Genomic DNA, 18,667 nt, shown 5'->3' with positions numbered 1-18,667 from the left:
AAATAAAGTAAAGCTCTAAGAACTATTTTATTAGAAAAATTTAAGAGTTTAGCAACTATATATCTCATTTTGCTAAGTTACTAGAGATGGAAGTGAAATATGATAGTAATAAAACCGTGCTAGTTCTTTGAAAGAGATAAATTACAGACAAGTTATAAGGAGAATTTTAATAATTTCTGAAAAAAGCTAGTAAGTTTTGCTGATTTGGCTGCCCAAATATATAAAAGTTTAGCTTAATAAGGAAAAATGTCTTGGATAGTCTTAATTTACTTAAAAATTATCCTAAGTTGTGTTCTATATGTACTCTAGCTCCTCTCTTTTTTTTCTTTTCATTCTTTCAAATCTATTTGCACTTACTGTATTTTTACACAAATAATGTGCACCTTCTGCATTTGTTTGCTGGCCTTGCCCTGCTCCCACAAGGTGTTTTCGTAAGTGTATATGTGGAAGAGGGTTGGCATGGCAACGCTTGTGAGGGTGCCTCGCACAGGGGGATGCAGCTGGCAAACACATGCAGATGGTGCGCGCTGTTTGTGAAAGTACGGTATATAGGTAATTCATGATTATATACGTTTTTTTAAGTTGCCGAAGTGTGTGACTGCTGTGAATAGTTTGTTAGGGATCTTTCCTTTTTCTTACATGCATTCATACAGAGACTAATTAATATGTAAGGTTTTTTCCCCACCCCAAACACAAATGATGTTGTGTAAATTGGTCTGCAAGTTTTGTTTTTGCTTAACGATATATCTTCAATCTCTTTCCATTTCTATATGCATAAAGCTGTCTCTCTTTAATTGTACCTTGCCTTTCCACAGTATGGGTATACCTCTGTTTATCTAGCTATTCCCCTACTGCTGGACACATAGTGTTTTCAGTTTTTTTTTTTAATACAAAGATTTCTAGCCTTTCTTTTAAAAGAATCGTATTATGAATTCTTTGGCATAATAAACTATCTTTCTGTAATAGGAGCAACCACAATAATTTATCTCTTCTCTGTTAGGAATTTTGCATGTCATGTTTTCTTAAAATAGGCATGTTACTGGTATAACAGCATATAGGTTCTTCAGGGCCCAGGACAGAAAAAAAGAAATCACATTTTGTTATTGGATTGTACTTCCTGTTTGGGCCTGGAGGAGATCTCCCAGTGTGGACTATGATGAGTGAGACTAACATCGCTGATTGGGGAATAGCAAAAGGATGAAGTGGGTCACCTCTTTCAGTGGCTTTATATTATTCTTCATACAATGACCAAATCCTGTAAAATGAGTTAGAAGATTCTGTGTTATTTGGTCCTTGTTAATTCTTCAGGCTCATCTCATACCTTTCTCTCTTGCTTGCTCAATGCTTTGTTTTTTCTGTAGTTTTTTATTTTTCTTCTAGCTCGCCAATTACACTATATCCCATCTACTCTCCAAGTCTGTGGTTATGCTTCCCCTTTACATAGACTCTGCACACACATATTATACATTATTCTTTCTGTAAGAACTTTTATTCAGCCTACATCTGGCTGAAAGCAGATAATACCAGAAAGATGTTTACCTGTATTTTACTGACTATGCAAAGGCATTCGTCTGTGTGGATCATAACAAATTATGGATAACATTTTGAAAAATGGGAATTTCAGAGCATTTAATTGTGCTCATGAGGAACCTGTACACAGATCAAGAGGCAGTCGTTTGAACAGAACAAGGGGATACTGCGTAGTTTAAAGTCAAGAAAGGGTGGATCAGGGTTGTATCCTTTCGCCGTATTTATTCAGTCTGTATGCTGAGCAAATAATCTGAGAAGCTAGACCGTATGAAGAACAACGTGGCATCAGGATTGGAGGAAGACCCAGTAACAACCTGCAATATGCAAATGACACAACCTTGCTTGCTGAAAGTGAAGAGAACTTGAAGCACTTACTGATGAACATCAAAGACCACAGCCTTCAATATGTATTACACATCAACATAAAGAAAACAAAAAGCCTCACAACTGGACCAAAAGTCAACAGCATGATAAACGGAGAAAAGGTTGAAGTTGTCAAGGATTTCATTTTACTTGGATCCACAATCAACGCCCATGACAGCAGCAGTCAAGAAATCAAATGACACATTGCATTGGGCAAATCTCCTGCAAAAGATCTCTTTAAAGTGTTAAAAAGCAAAGATGTCGCATTAAGGACTAAGGTCCACCTGACACAAGCCATGGTGTTTTGCATCGCCTCGTATGCATGTGAAAGCTGGGCATCAAGTAAGGAAGACCAAAGAAGAATTATGGTGTTGCCAAAGAATAATAAATATACCATGGACTGCCAGAAGAATGAACAGATCTGTCTTGGAAGAAGTACAACCAGAATGTTCATTAGAAGCAGGGGTAGTGAGACTTTGTTTCACATACTTTGGACATGTTATCAGGAGGGACCAGACCCTGGAGACGGACATCATGCTTGGTAAAGTAGAGGGTTAGTGAAAAAGAGGAAGACTCTTAATGAAATGGATTAACACAGTGGCTGCAAAGATTGTGAGGATGGCACAGGACTGGGTAGTATTTCGTTCTGTTGTACATAGGGTCGCTATGAGTCGGAACCAACTCAATGGTACCTAACAACAACAGGGAAATAATGCTCCACACAGCCTCTCCCAATTTGGATAAGTTCCCTCTGTTCGTATGTCCTCATTGCTCCCTGTATTTTCCTTATCATATATCACCATTGCATAATTTGCAATCATGTAGTTATGTGTATGATTATTGATTTATATCTGTTGTTGTTAGGTGCTATCAAGTCAATTCCAACTCCTAGCAGCCCTGTGTACAACAGAATGAAACATTGCTTGGTCCTGTGCCATCCTCAAAATCGTTGCTATGTTTGAGCCCACTGTTGCAGCCACAGTGTCAGTCCCTCTTTTTGAGGGTCTCCTTCTTTTTTGCTGACCCTCTATTTTACTAAGCATGGTATCCTTCTCCAGAGACTGGTCCCACCAGATAACATGTCCAAAGCATGTGAAATGAAATCTCACCATTTATATCTAGTGAAGGAAAAAATGTAAGCGCCATGTAGACATGGAATGACACTTTGTCCACCATTTTTTATTTCCGGTACTGGACCTGGCACATAGTAAAATCAGTAAAACATTTTTGTCAGATCACTGATCTTTAATTTTTTTTCACTGGAAATTGAAAACCATTTCTAGCTCTAATTTCTCCTAAAAACTGGCTTAATGAGGGGAGAGAAGAATTGTGAGTAACAGCATTGAATTTATACTTTGTTATGGATTAAATAGTGTCCCCAAAAAATATATGTTATAAATCCTAGCCCCCATACCTATGGAGGAAACTCTGGTGCTGTAGTGGTTAAGACCTATGGCTGCTAACTAAAAGGTCAGCAGTTCAGATCCACGAGACGCTCCTTGGAAACTCTGGGGCAGTTCTACTCTGTCCTATAGGGTCGCTGTGAGTCGGAATCGACTCGATGGCAATGGGTTTGGTTTGATTTTATACCTATGGATGGAGCCCTGGTGGCACAGTGGTTAAGCGGTTGGCCGCTAACCAAAAGGTTGGCTGTTTTAATCCACCAGATGCTCCTTGGAAACCCTGTAGGGCAGTTCTGCTCTGTCTGTAGGGTGGCTATGAGTAGGAATTGACTTGAAAGCGGAGTTTTTGTTTTTTTATACCTATGGATTTTTGATAATAGGGTTTCTCGGTGTAGGGTGTGTTCTAAGCCAATCAGTTTTGAGATATAAAAGGAGCAAATTAGACAATGAAGCAAGCAAGCACAAATCGGGGGGGGGGGGAAAGATCGCCATGTGGAGATCGCCAGGAATGCTGAGAACACTAGAGTAGCTGAGACGAGGATTTTACTCCAGAGAGGACAGAGAGAGCTGTCCCCTAGAGCTGGTATCCTGAATTCAGGCTTCTAGCCTTCTAAACCCTGAGAAAATAAACCTCTGTCTGTTAAAGCCACCCACTGGAGGTATTTCTGGTACAGCAGCACTAAGAGACTAAGAAATATGTATATATTGGTCTTTATGCGTTAAAAAAAAAAATTTTTTTTTTTAACGCATAAAGAAGCTAAAAGGGAAGTAATAACAATGGTTTACCTGTAGTGGTGGGTTGGGAACTAAAAGCATGGTAGATAAAGGTGGAGGAAGATATTTCACTGTAATCATTTAAAAATTTTCTGACCCACAAGAATATTACTTTAAAGTTGTTTTATATAATTTTAAAATATATGTGGAGACTGTATTATAAATACAGAAGTATATGTTAAAATAAATTTGTTTCTACTTTTTCTATGCTTTTGTTTTCAGCAGTTATTTTAATTCAGTATGTCTGGGTCAGTGATTCTTATTTTCTGCCCTTAAAAAACCCACCTTTGAGAATCTCATAAAAGCCATGGATCTTCTCCCCAGAAGAATAAGCTTGTATAAATAAGCAGTTTTGCATATTATTTCCAAGATTTACTGATGCTTTGATCTAGGCCAAATATTGTTAGTATTACTATGGCAAGGATATTTTCCAAACCTTTTAGGGGTCCAGTGGTGGGTTTGTATGCAAGGTAATCCAGTGTGGGGTGAGGGGAAGCACCAAAACTCTGCCATTAGCAAGCTGCATGACTTCAAGCAAAACTATTTTACTTCTCTTCTCTTTGGTCTTCTCCATGTTAGGCAAAATGATATAGTGGAAAGGACATAGGCTTTGGTATAAGGTAGACCTGGCGTTTGTTGTGTCTTGTCTTTGCAACTCACTACCTGTGTGACATTGTACAAGTTCTCTGAGTATTATTTATATTGTTTCTCTTTATAATTAAGTAAAATAATTCCAACTTCTTTGGGTTTTCAAGATAAATGAAAAGAGTTGTTTGAAAAAACTCTATTTTTTTACTTGTAGGGACATGATAAAAGTTAGCTATCATTCAGAAAAATTAGCTAAACTAGAACTAGATGTTCTCTAAGGTTTTTTTTAAACCAATAAAATTTTATGGTTTTATTTTTTTTTTTAATTCTTTTTACAGCAGAAATATTTGGAAAATTTGTTTTGATAGCAATGACCTGAAATCATATGAGAAAAATAGTGAGGTATTTTATGTCTGTACAACTAATGTTGGCCATATTTTCTGCTGCTACCGTGTTGCACATGTAGTAAAGATTGAAATACTTGCTTAACTTCAAGTTTCATAAAAGAAAAATGTAAGTTAGAATTTCTTAATCTGTAGTTCTTAAATACCCTACAGTTTGTGAATAAATTCTCATAGGTCTATAAACTCTTAGAACCTATTTGTGAAATTTTTAGTGTACCTGAATTGGTATGAGAATTTATAGTTTTCATAGTGGACAAGACAAATTAGGTCCCTGTTATCACAGAATTTATATTCTCACAGGGGAAGAGAAGGAAGAGAGACGTTGAGTAAACAAATATAAGCAAGAAAAATACAATTTATAGGTAATGGAAATCTTTTACAGATAATTGAGGTGACAAAATAGAGACTTGGAGGTTATTTTAGAATTTAAATGCTCAGAGAAGGTTCTGAGAAGTTGACATTTTTGGTGATATATATAAGTGATAAAGAGAAGCCTCCACCTCAAGGATCAGATAGTAAGAATAGCTTGTGCTAAGACTAATATGGGAATAAGCTTCACCTGAGTAGTTAGAGGGTTGCGGCATGATGAGGACAAGTGATAAAGTTGTGGAAGTAGTTAAAGATTGTATCATTTAGGGCTTTATAAATCAGAGTAAGAAGTCCAGGATTATGTGAAATATAATGGAAAGCCATTTCAGGGTTTTAAGATGGAAAATGATGAGAAAAGGAGGCCCAAGACAGAGCCCTGACAACTCCAGCGTTTAGAAGATTCAGAGATCAGAATAGCCAGTGAGGTGGGAAGAATAAGGGGAACAGGATTCCTTGACACTTTCAAAAAGAAGGAGGTGGCCATCTGTTCCATATCTTGCCAAGAAGACAAGATTAGAAATGATCTTCCCTTTATATTTGATAACAAGCTTGCCATAAGTACTAAATGGCTGTGAAGTCAGTAGCTATCAGGGAGTGCAACTTTGTGACATTGGTTTATAGCAACTCCAGTACTTTCCATGCTTTTTGAATGAAACTACAAGCAGTTTTCCCTTCTTTATATTTAACCTGTAATCTATGGGTGGTAATATGATTAAGCATTTGGGCTGTTCAGCCAGAATATCCAAATTAATAACTCTCTCTTTTTAGTTTACTCAGTCTCTCTAAACCTCCATTTCTCTTCTCTGTAAGGTGGGATAACCAAAACCAAAAAAAACCACTGCCGTTGAGTCGATTCTGACTCATAGCGACCCTATAGGACAGAGTAGAAATGCCCCGTAGAGTTTCCAAGGAGCGCCTGGCAGATTCGAACTGCCAACCTTTTGGTTAGCAGCCAGAGCACTTAACCAGGGTTTCCAAAGTGGGATAACAGTAACCACAAAACCAAACCAATTGCCATCAAGTTAATTCTGACTCATGGCAGAGTAGGACTGCACTGCACACCGTAGAGTTTTCATGGCTGTGATCTTTTGGAAGCAGATTTCCAGGCTTTCTTCCCAGGCATCTCTTGGGTGGGTTCAGACCTCCGTCCTTTTTGTTAGTATCTGTGCATCTAACTATTCACACCACCCAGGGACCAGGGTAATAATGTTGTGCGCCGTCGAGTCAATTCAGATCATAACAACCCTATAGGATAGAGTAGAACTGCCCTATTGGGATTCCTAGACTGTAAATCTTTACAGGAGCAGATTGCCAGGTCTTTTCTGTCATGCAGCAGCTCTGGGTTTGAACCACTGACCTTTAGGTTAGCAGCCAAGCAGTTAAACATTGTGCCAAACAGGGCTCCTTTAGGATTTAAAAAAAAAACCCTTGCTGTGGAGTTGATTCTGAGAAGTGACTCTCTAGGAGAGTAGAACTGCCTCACAGGGTTTCCAAGGAGCTCCTGGTGGATTTGAACTGCCAACCTTTTGGTTAGCAGCTGTAGCTCTTAACCACTATGCCACTTAGGGTAACACTAGCTACGTTTTCTAAGTTTGCTGTGTAAGGCATTTAGCACAGTGTTTGGTACATAGCTCTATAAATAGTAAAAAAATTATAATGATGTGCTATAAAATATTTGTATTTTGTACTTGTTTCTGTTGTATAGTTGTATATTATTCTCTTAGTGCTTAAGAGAATAAAACGTTGTGTTTTATCTTTACATTATAATTAATTAGCAAATTTTAAGCTCTCTACAAGGCCATACTTATAGAACCATCAACTCCACTTCATTACAAAGATTAGCGTAGGGTCAAATTCTTTCTAGGCATTGAAATGAACTATTAAGCTTATCTCATAGAAAGCTTCATATAGATGATACTTTATCAATTTAAATGTGGTATAAAAGGCTGTAGGATGAGGCTGGACTCAAGGTTCCTTTTTAACAGTTGAATTGAAAAGGCAAACATTTTCAATTTTTTCCTCTTTCTTTATTTTCCAGGTTATATTTCACACTATGTGCTGACTGTATCTACAGAAGATATTAAAAAAAAAAACAAAACTTTTTTCAGAGATTTTGATTCCAGTGGAATCTTTGCTTTAGATTTTGTGTGTGTGTGTGTGTTAGTAAATTGTAACTCCAGAAGCAATGCCTGTACAAGCTCCACAATGGACGGATTTCCTCTCCTGCCCAATTTGCACTCAGACTTTCGACGAAACAATTCGAAAGCCCATCAGTTTGGGCTGTGGCCATACTGTCTGCAAGATGTGCCTGAATAAACTCCACCGCAAGGCTTGCCCATTTGACCAGACCACTATCAATACAGACATTGAGCTCCTCCCTGTGAACTCAGCATTGCTGCAGCTAGTGGGTGCTCAGGTAAGATGAATGATTTAATACTTTTTGATTTCTCAATGTGTGTGTTCCTCCTGAGAGAAACTTGTTGAATTAAAATTGGGTAACATTGCTATTTATTTAAGAAGCCACAGTTCTGTTAGATACTGCACATATCCTTTAATTCAGTATATTAGGAGACTATTGTAGTCCAGTGTCTTTCAGTCATAGTTCATTTAATCTAGCAGTCAGCTTTTTAACAATCCTACCTATTTAGATCACGAGAGAATCTAAAATAATAAGGTCCTCTTTGCATTGAGGAAAATATCACTTATAAAATCATTGCACTTTAATTCAATAGATGAGGTGAAGCTGCTTCAGGCATATTTTCTTAGTAGACCCTAATGGAAATAAAAGATGAGGAGGGTGTAAAGCATAAACAACAAAATAAAATCAAAATACAAAACAAAACTGTAAAACATACCTTTGGGGAACCATTTATTTAGAGTAGGAGCAAATATCTCTAAAAAAAAAAAAAAAAACCCACTGCCGTCGAGTTGATTCCAACTCATTGCGACCCTGTAGGACAGAGTATAACTGCCCCGTAGAGTTTCCAAGGAGCACGTGGCGGATTCAATCTAGACACCTAAATATGAAAGTTAGTCTGGTAATTCTGAAGGTAATACTTGAAAAGCTTTCTGTCAGTATTCTCAAATTAGAGATCGGTATCTTCAGAAGAGTTCACAAGGCCTAGGGAGCCAACCAGGGGATCAGGTTTTTGAGAGCTGGATACAATTCTTATTTATCTCATTACTGTATTTGCGTAGTGTGAGTTTAAAGCCCCATGTATTTATCATAAATCATTTTCCAAATAGATATCCTGGAAATTTAGATCTGGCACCACTAATCTTTTCTAGATTGATGTTCCTGTCAGCTGCAAAACAGGGAAGGTTGATATTATGTATTTTGGAGGAAGGAAGCACTGTTGTAGAATAGCTTATTCAGAGAGAAACACTTAGTTTATTTACAACCCTATTTTGATAATGTCACTAGCAACACCACAAAATAGTTGTCAAAAGGGAAAATACAGTTGATTCTTTGTCTTTTTTTTCTGTACTTAATTTTTTATTTCACAATCACTTTTTCTTTCTATTTCAGAATTCCAGTATGATACTTAATAATTTCAAATATATGACATTTTAATAACAAGGCTTCTTTAAAAAGTTGACTGGCGCTGAATTAATTCTTATTCTCTGTAACGAATAAGACCTTGTCTTATCAACTAGGAGCCCTGGTAGCACAATGGTTAAGCACTCGACTGCTAAGTGAAAGGTCAGCAGTTTGAACCCACCAGCTGCTCTGCAGGAGAAATACGTGATGCTCTGCTTCCGTGAAGACTGCAACCTTGGAAACCCTATGGTGCAAGTTCTGTTCTGTCTTACAGGGTCACCGTGAGTCAGGATTGACTCAATGGCAGTGGGTTTTGTGATTTTTTTCATGTCATAACTGAAACAACTAATGTTTATACAATTTGAGGATAGTATCCTTAATGCATCCGTACCCAGACGGTTAAGTGCTCTGCTGCTAACTGAAAGTTACTGATTAAATCCACCCAGAAATGCCTCAGACAAAAGAGCACAGTTCTACTGTGACACATGTGGTATCGCCGTGACTCGGAGTCATCTTGACTGCAACTGATACAGTTTCTTTTTTTTCAATTTCCAGACCTTTACAAAGGATTTGGAATATAGTAGAAGCTGAGTATGAATGAGTTCAATCAAATGTGCCTGATTCAAATTAACTAAGCTGATTTTATCCAAATGTCTAATAGTGTATGAAACAGAAGGGAACATTTTCTCTAGAACTAGTCGGGAAAGAATGAAACATCATATTTGTTATCTTCTAAATAGTACATGTTGTTGTTGTTGTTGTTCGGTGCCATTGAGTCATCTCTGACAAATAGTGACCCTGTGTACAACAGAACAAAACACTGCCCAATCCTGAGCCATCCTCATAATTGTTGTTATGCTCTAGCCCATTGTTGCTGCCACTGTGTCATCTCATTGAGGGTCTTCCTCTTTTTCACTGACCCTCTGCTTTACCAAGCATGATGTCCTTCTCAAGGGACTGGTTCCTCCTGATAACATGTCTAAAGTATATGAGACAAAGTCTCGCCATCCTTGCTTCTAAGGAGCATTCTGGCTGTACTTCTTCCAAGACAGAGTTGTTCATTCTTCTGGCAGCCCATGGTATATTCACTATTCCTCACCAGCACCATAATTCAAAGGTGTCAATTCTTCTTCGGTCTTCCTTATTCATTGTCCAGCTTTCACATGCGTTTAAGGCAATTGAAAACACCATGGCTTGGGTCAGGTGCACCTTAATCCTTGAGGTGACATCTTTGATTTTTAGCACTTTCGAGAGGTCTTTTGCAGCAGATTTGCCCAATGCAATGCATCTTTTGATTTCTTGACTGCCGCTTCCGTGGGTGTTGATTGTGGGTTCAAGTAAAAAGAAATCCTTGACAATTCCAGTCTTTTCTCTGTTTATCATGATGTTGCTTATTGGTCCAGTCATGAGGATTTCTGTTGATGTGTAATCCACACTGAAGGCTTTGGTCTTTGATCTTCATAGTAAGTGCTTTAAGTCCTCTTCAATATCAGTAAGCAAGATTGTGTCATCTGTGTATCACAGGTTGTTAATGCATTTTCCTCCAATCGTGATACTGTGTTCTTGATATACTCCAACTTTTTGGATTATTTGCTCAGCATACAGATTGAATAAGTATGGTGAAAGGATATAACCCTGAGGCACACATTTCCTGATTTTAAACCTAAGTTCATGAGGGATATAGATCTGTAATTTTTTTTTTGTGGTATCTTTACCTCGTTTTGCTATCAGGGATATGCTGTCTTCATAGAATGAGTTTGGAAGTATTCCATCCTTTTCTATGCCCTGAAATAGCTTTAGTAGTAGTGGTGTTAACTCTTCTCTGAAAGTTTGGTGGAATTCTCCAGTGAAGCCATCAGGGCCAGGGCTTTTTTTTGTTGGGAGTTTTTTAATTACCTTTTTAATCTCTTCGTTTGTTATGGGTTTATTAAATTGTTCTACCTCTGTTTGTGTTAGTTTAGGTAGGTAGTGTGTTTCTAGAAATTTGTCCATTTCTTCTAGGTTTTTGGATTTGTTACAGTGTTGCATAGCAATCTGATATGTTTCTTTTAATTTCAGTTGGATCTGTTGTGACATCGCCCATCTCATTTCTTATTTGGGTTATTTGCTTCCTTTCCTGTTTTTTCTTTTGTCATTTTGGCCAGTGATTTATCGATTTTGTTAATTTTTTCAAAGAACCAGCTTTTGGTCTTATTAACTCTTTCAATTGTTTCCTGTTCTCAATTTCATTTAATTCTGCTCTAATTTTTATTATTTGCTTTCTTCTGGTGCTTGTGGGTTTCTTTTGTTGCTCCCTTTCTGTTTGTTTAAGTTGTAGGGATAATTCATTGATTTGGGCCCTTCTTTCTGGATGTTGGAAACCCTGGTGGCATAGCGGTTAAGTGCTACGGCTGCTAACCAAACGGTCGGCAGTTCAAATCCACCAGGCACTCCTTGGAAACTACGGAGCAGTTCTACTCTGTCCTGTAGGGTCGCTATGAGTTGGAATCGACCCAACAGCACTGGGTTTGGTTTTGGTTTTGGTTTCTGGATGTATGCATTTATTGCTATAAATTGACTTCTGAGCACCACTTTAGCTGTGTCCCAAAGATTCTGATAGGAAGTGTTTTCATTCTCATTAGATTGTATGACTTTCTTTATTCTGTGTTTTATTTCTTTTGTAACCCGGTAGTTGTTAAGCAAGGTTTTGTTCAGTTTCCAAATGTTTGATTTCTTTTTCCTGCTTTTTCTGTTATTGATTTCTACTTTCATGGCTTATGGTCAGAGAAGATTTCAGTGAGCATTCTTAAGAAAGTTTTCTAAGACTGTCGTTTTTGTTAGTTGCGGTCGAGTCTCCTTCTGGCTTATGGTCACCCCGTGTGTGCAAAGTAGAACTGCTTCATAGGGTTTTCAGGGCTTGACCTTTCCGGAGCAGATCACTGTGCCTGTTTCCGAGGTGCTTTGGTTGTGTTTAAACCACCAACCTATCAACTAGAGGTTGAATATAGAATATCTGGGTCAGAGAGTATGCATATTTTAAATTGTAATAGTTACTGCCAAACCAAAACCAAACCCATTGCCATCAAGTCGATTCTGACTCATAGCAACCCTATAGGACAGAGTAAAACTTCCCTGTATAGTTTCCAAGGAGCACCTGGTGGATTCAGACTGCCAGCCTTTTTGGTAAGCAGCCGTAGGTCATAACTACTATGCCACCAGAGTTTCCATTATTGCCAAATAGCCCTCAAAAAAGGATGTTTTCTGAGAAAAAAAGGAAGCCAAAGACTCATAGAAGAAACTAGTCTGCAGAACTAACAGTCTTTCAGAAATGACAGCCTCATCTACCTTGACACCAGAAGAACTACTAGATGGTGCCTGGCTACCACTAATGACCATTCTGATCAGGGCCACAATAAATGGATCCTCATAGAAGGGGAGAAGAATGTGGAACAGCACTCAAATTCTTAGAAAGTCCAGAGTTACTAGACGGGTTGAGACTAGAGGGTTCTGTGAGACTGTAGTCCTGGGATACTCCATAAACGTTGAACTGAAACTACCCCCTGAAGGTACCTTTTAGCTAAATAACAGGTTGGCTCATAAAATAAAGAATATTACCAGTGAGTACTGTGCACCCTTAAAAAATCATCTATATGAGACCAAATGGTAAACAGTTATTCTAGAGCAAAGATGAAAGGGTAAGGGGACAAGGAAGCCAGATTATGGGAAACAAAACATCCAGCATGGAATTAATGAGAATGTTGACACATTGCGGAAAATGTAGCCAGTGTCACTAAACAATGTGTGTAGTAATTGTTAAATGAGAACCTAATTTACTTTGTATACTTTTACTGAAAACACAATAAAATATTTTAAAAGGGGTAGGGGACACAGGACCCAATTGAAGGAGCTCCAAAGCTGGAACAATTTAAGTAACAAAGTAAATAAAATAGTACTGGATTATAACCAAAAGTATAAAATACCGATGGCTCTATACTGATGAAAACAAATGATTGGATAAATAATTGGAGGAAAGAGACAACTCTCCCATGCCAAAAAATTCTAAATAATTTATATAGATACTCCACCCTCAAGGTGATGGAGCATAAGTCCTCACTCCCTAAGTACGAGTTGCACACAGTAACTTCATTCCAAAGAGTACAATATAGAAGAGGGAAGGCAGCTTCACAGTGGAGAAATCTGACAAACGCTACCTAAGCCAGCTAATCAAGGTCAACATCAACAGTGATGAGTCATGTTGTTAGTATATGTCCTTGATGTGGTAGGAAGAAACTGGCACCTTTCCTGTGTGGTCTTCCTCCCCAAATCCCATAACCCCACTATATTCATTAGAAAAACATCAGACAAATTCCAGTTGAGGAACAGTCTACAGCATACCTCACCAGTACTCCTCAAAACTGTCAAGGTCATAAAAAACAAGGAAAGCCAGAGAAGCTGTCATAGCCAATAGGAGCTTAAGGAGACATAATGTGGTACCCTGGATGGAATCCTGGAACAGAAAGAGGGTATTAGGCACAAACTAAGGAAATCTGAATTATGTATAGACTAATAATAATGTGTCAATATTGGTTCATTAATTATAGCAAATATACCATACTAACATAAGATGTTAATAATAGAATAATAGGAACTCTTATTATCTGCTTAATTTTCTGTTCTAAGAAATAAAATTTATTTTAAAAAAAGGCAAAAGATGTAAGTATGCAGTTCTCAAAAAAAGATACATAAATAGCCAATAAACATACAAAAAGATACTTAACATCATTAGTCAGCAGGGAAATACAAATGAAAACCACAAGGAAATACTACTTTACACTCATTAAAAGGAAAAAAAAAAAACCCATTGCCATCGAGTAGATTCTGACTCATAGTGACCCTATAGGACAGAGAAGAACTGCCCCATAGGATTTTCAGGGAGCAGTTGGTAGACTCAAACTACCGACGTTTTGGTTAGCAGCCAAACACTTAATCGCTGTGCCGCCAGGGTTCTCATTAGAATAGTTATAATCAAAAAGACAGACAACGGTAAAGATGTGGAGAAATTGGAAGCCTCGTACACTACTGGTTGAGTATGTAAAATGGTGCATGCACTTTGGAAAACAGCCTGGCAGTTCTTCAAAAGGTTAAACATAGAGTCACCATATGTGCTCCTAGGCATGTGCTCAGGAGAAACAAAAACATTATGTCCACATAAAAACTTGTTCATGAATGTTCATAGCAGCATTAACAGTCAAAATATAGAAACAACCCAAGTGTCCATCAACTGATAAATGGATAATAAAATGTGATATATCTATTTACCAAACCAAACTGGCTACTGTCAAGTTGATTCCAACTCATGGTGACCCCATGGTTTACAGAGTAGAACTGCTCCATAGAGTTTTCTTGGCTATAATCTTATAGAAGCAGATCTCTAGGCCTTTGTTCCGTGGCACTGCTGGGTGGGTTCAAACTGGCAAGCTTTAGGTTAGTAGTTGAACATAAACCACTTGCACTACCCAGGGACCTATAATGGATTGTTACTGAGTGTGTTAACTAACTAGTGCTGCAACAACAGAAATACCACCAGTGGATGGCTTTAACAAACAGAAGTTTATTCTCTCATGGTCTGGTAGGCTAGATGTCCAAATTCAGGGTGCCAATTCCCGGGGAAGGTCCTTGTCATCAGCCTTCCCCTGTCCTAGGAGCTTCTCAGCACAAGAATCTCGGGTCCAAAGGATGCGCTCTGCTCCCGGTGTTGCTTTCTTTGTGGTATGAGGTCCCCCTGTCTCTCTCCTCGATTCTCTCTTTTATATCTCAAAAGAGATTGACTTAAGACACAACCTAATATCGTAGGTTAAGTCCCGCCTCATTTACATAAACATAACAGCCTCTAATTCTGCCTCATTAACATCATACAGGTAGGATCTACAGCACATAGGAAAATCACATCAGATGACAAAATGTTGGACCATCACACAATACTGGGAATCATGGCCTAGCCAAGTTGCCACATTTTGAGGGGACACAATGCAATCCATGACACTCGGATGAAAATAAATGAAGTACTGATAATGCTCCAACAAGAATGACTCTTGATAAAATGCTAAATGAAGGAATCAACTCAGAAAAGACCACATGTTATACGGTTCTACTTATGTGAAATGTCCAGAATAGGCAAATCCATAGAGACAGCATTGGGGAGAAAATGGGGTGACAGTTAAGGGGTATGGGATTTCCTTTTGGGCCAGTGAGACTATTCTGAAGTTGATTGTGGTGATGGTTGTTCAACTGTGGAATTTTACACTTTAAATTTTTTAACAATTGATACCAAAACAAAAAAAGTGGAGTGTATTTTTTTGCATGTATAGAAAAAGTCTGTTGAAAGAATTCAATAAATTTAGTTGTTAGAGTAGCAGTACATAAAATGTCCTCAATAACATAAGTGTTTAATTCATGAATACTCAAAGACCTTTTCATTTGACTTCCAGGTTCCTGAGCAGCAGCCTATTACTTTGTGTAGTGGGGTCGAAGATACAAAGCATTATGAGGAAGCAAAGAAATGTGTAGAAGAATTAGCATTGTACCTGAAACCACTCAGCAGTGCTAGAGGTAAATCTAATACAATTGTCCATGGTAGGTAAATGTCTGTTAAAGATGTTTCTATTAACACAAAAACTGTAGGCTATAAATCAACGTTAGTGAAGTTTATTTATTGTGAACCAAACCCACTGTGTGCTAATAATATCATTAGAAAGCACATCAAATAAAGTGGTGAATTCAGACTTTATGTGTGATGTTGGAAACATTATTTGAATGAGTTGCAGAAGTTAATATAAATACACTAGTGGTTCAGAAGGATTCTTCATCATTTGACAGCTCTAAATTGTCTCCCTTCTATCCAGTTTTATATGGCATGCTATACGGGTTTTATAGGGGATATAATAAAAGTGGAGGTTGCAATTACTGCCCTAAAAGGGCTTGCTATTTCATTAGGAAGATAAGACCAACCATAATGCAATAATGTGCAAGAACTGTTATGACCTCAAGATTTAGATCTTTAACTAATCATGTTGTTTGGGCTTTTTTCTTCATTTTTCCCTGATTAAAGTGAATGATGGTGTATTTAATGTTACAATGAATGGTAAGTTTTTGAGATAATGGCTTTGTATACTTTTAAAAATGCTAACTAGGCTTCACTAGCATAGTTTCCCTTCGTTCTTTAACTGTTCTAGTGAACCCAGAATTGTTCACATACCCACAAGTCAATCATCCCATCAGAGGAAGTGCTCCTGGACTCTAAAATTGCATTGTAAACCTAGCATCTTAGACATGTTGTGCTGCTATAACAGAAATACCACAGTGGGTAGCTTTAACAAACAGAAACTAATTTTCTTAACAGTTTAGGAGGCTAGACATCCGAATTCAGGGAACTGGCTCTAGGGGGAGGCTTTGTCTTTTCACCTTGTTTCCTGGTTCCTTGGAGATGTCCGTGTAGATTGGCGTAGATATTCACCCAACTTTCTTGCTAGCTTGCATTTTTTTCTCTTTTATATCTCAAAAGAGATTGCCTCAAGATACACCTTACAGTAATCCTGCTCCGGTAACAAAACAAAGAACCCATTCCCAAATGGGATTGTAACTACAGGCATAGAGGTTAGGATTTACAACACATATTTTGGGGGGATATAATTCAATCTATAACACCCTAACTTTTTTTATTCTTTTTTAAAGGAGTGGGTCTGAATAGCACTACTCAGAGTGTTCTAAGCCGCCCAATGCAGAGGAAGCTGGTGACTCTGGTTCACTGCCAACTAGTGGAAGAAGAAGGCAGGATTCGTGCCATGAGGGCAGCTCGATCATTAGGTGAACGAACAGTTACAGAGCTTATCCTCCAGCACCAGAATCCTCAGCAACTTTCTTCCAATCTTTGGGCAGCAGTCAGGGCTAGAGGCTGCCAGTTCCTTGGACCAGGTATATTATTGTTAAAGTTTGATATTAACGACATTAGTAATTCTGAAAGTATGGTATAAGGACTACAAGTGATGTACAAGGACTAGTTCTTTGCACTATTCTGTTCTTAGCAAGTAATATCCCACTTGGCAATCATGGCTTGGGAAATTCCATGCAAATTAGTTTTTCAGAAAACTTAAAATTTTTCTTTTAATGCCAAAAGTTTATTCATTTTGTTGGAAGCTTTTCTAAAAATGTGTTAATCATGTATCTACATTCTTACACAAAATATACTGAATATAATACAAAATTATCAAAAAATGATTAAAAATTGTCATGGTTATCTGTTATTGTGTTGCCCATTAAATAAGCAGTACCTGCAAAAATTATTGAATATTGCTTTTCTAATAAAAGGGCATATCATAGCTCTCTGCACATGATAAATTTTTACTTTACCCAACTTTTTCTAGCAATGCAGGAAGAAGCTCTAAAGTTGGTTCTTTTGGCCTTAGAAGATGGATCTGCTTTGTCAAGAAAAGTCTTGGTTCTCTTTGTGGTGCAAAGATTGGAACCACGGTTCCCTCAGGCCTCTAAAACTAGCATTGGGCATGTTGTCCAGCTCCTTTATAGAGCCTCCTGCTTCAAGGTATGAATGTATATTAAATATCAGCTTGAAAGGAAACATTGTCTTTTCCCCAAACTTAAATAGTAAAACTTGGGAGTTTAATAGTTGCCTTTTCTTTTTCTTTTTTTAAAGGACATAGATGGTATTCTCTTCTAGTTAAATTCTGTTGTATTAGATTTTGAATGTTGGATATTGAATAACATAGATCAAACCATGGCTTAGAGATTTTTGTATTTTAAGAGACTAATAAGCTGCCTCAGTTTCTCAGCAAGGTTATAAGCAGAATTGATCTGAAGAGATAGTCATTGAAGTACAAATAAGTTTTATTTGGCTATTTACTCCTAGTGTAATTCCCCATATATAATACTGGACCTCCAATTACCATTTCAGTTTGCAACCTATATAGTAATGCTAGACATTTTCTTTTATAGCCCAAATTGAATTAGTACCATTTCAAACATTGGTGTCCACTATCTATCATTTATTATCTAGCCTGTATTCTTGACTTCTTAAAGTCAAGGCTTCTTGCTTCTGACATGGCCCATAACCAGTACTTCATGGAACAGGGAAGCCTATCTCTATAATTTTGTTAATTTATGCTAGCTATAAGGAAGGAAGGAAATTCATTCCTGAGTCACCATATTTCATCTGACATTCATAAGCTACAAAAGCTCTTATTAGTCATCAAATGATTCACAAAAGCAACAGAGGAGCATAGAGGTTTAATTTTGAAAATTAAAACAAAAACCTCTAGCTAAATGCTGACATTGTTCTGTTTCTTTCTAGAGTTAGATTATATGCTGGGAATAGGATGTGGACTCTAGGTCTGTTGAGTCACCCCTCTTGTGTCTGCAGGCTTCTAGCCATAGTTACTGCAGCTGGTCCAGATTTTCCCTGAATGATTTACGCATTTTATAATGGTTGTAGTGACACAGTTGTACAGTGTGATCTGGAATACACTTAAGAATGTCTGCATCCAGGGTTCCATTAACAGTACCAGACACATACAATATAGGAAGCTTTAAAAAAAAAAAAAATTCAGCTTCCTCTGAAGGCTAATAAGAAGCTTAAAAACCCCAGAATATCCAAAGGTGAACTCTTTCAGCCCTAGTTAAAAGCATCAGTAGTACAAGCAGTCCAC

The 18,667-nt window shown here is 37.6% G+C and overlaps 1 protein-coding gene across 5 annotated transcripts in view; it reads left to right on the top strand.

Moving 5' to 3' along the window:
• Positions 1 to 18,667, top strand: part of RC3H1 (ring finger and CCCH-type domains 1) — an 89,350-nt gene that overhangs the window by 31,429 nt on the left and 39,254 nt on the right. For all 5 annotated transcript variants that reach the window (XR_007515312.1, XR_007515311.1, XM_049868620.1 and 2 more), the window contains exons 2-5: positions 7,470 to 7,847; positions 15,440 to 15,560; positions 16,683 to 16,922; positions 17,372 to 17,547. Coding sequence is in view for 3 of the 5 variants with exons in the window: in XM_049868620.1 (XP_049724577.1) it covers positions 7,617 to 7,847; positions 15,440 to 15,560; positions 16,683 to 16,922; positions 17,372 to 17,547 (768 nt within the window). In the remaining 2 variants the exon portion in view is untranslated. The remainder of the gene's footprint in view (positions 1 to 7,469; positions 7,848 to 15,439; positions 15,561 to 16,682; positions 16,923 to 17,371; positions 17,548 to 18,667) is intronic.

The sequence above is a fragment of the Elephas maximus genome, chromosome 24 (genome assembly GCF_024166365.1).
Source record: "Elephas maximus indicus isolate mEleMax1 chromosome 24, mEleMax1 primary haplotype, whole genome shotgun sequence".
NCBI lineage: Eukaryota > Metazoa > Chordata > Mammalia > Proboscidea > Elephantidae > Elephas > Elephas maximus.
Note: the sequence above shows the minus strand (reverse complement) of the source record. Positions and strands in the feature narration are given on the sequence as shown.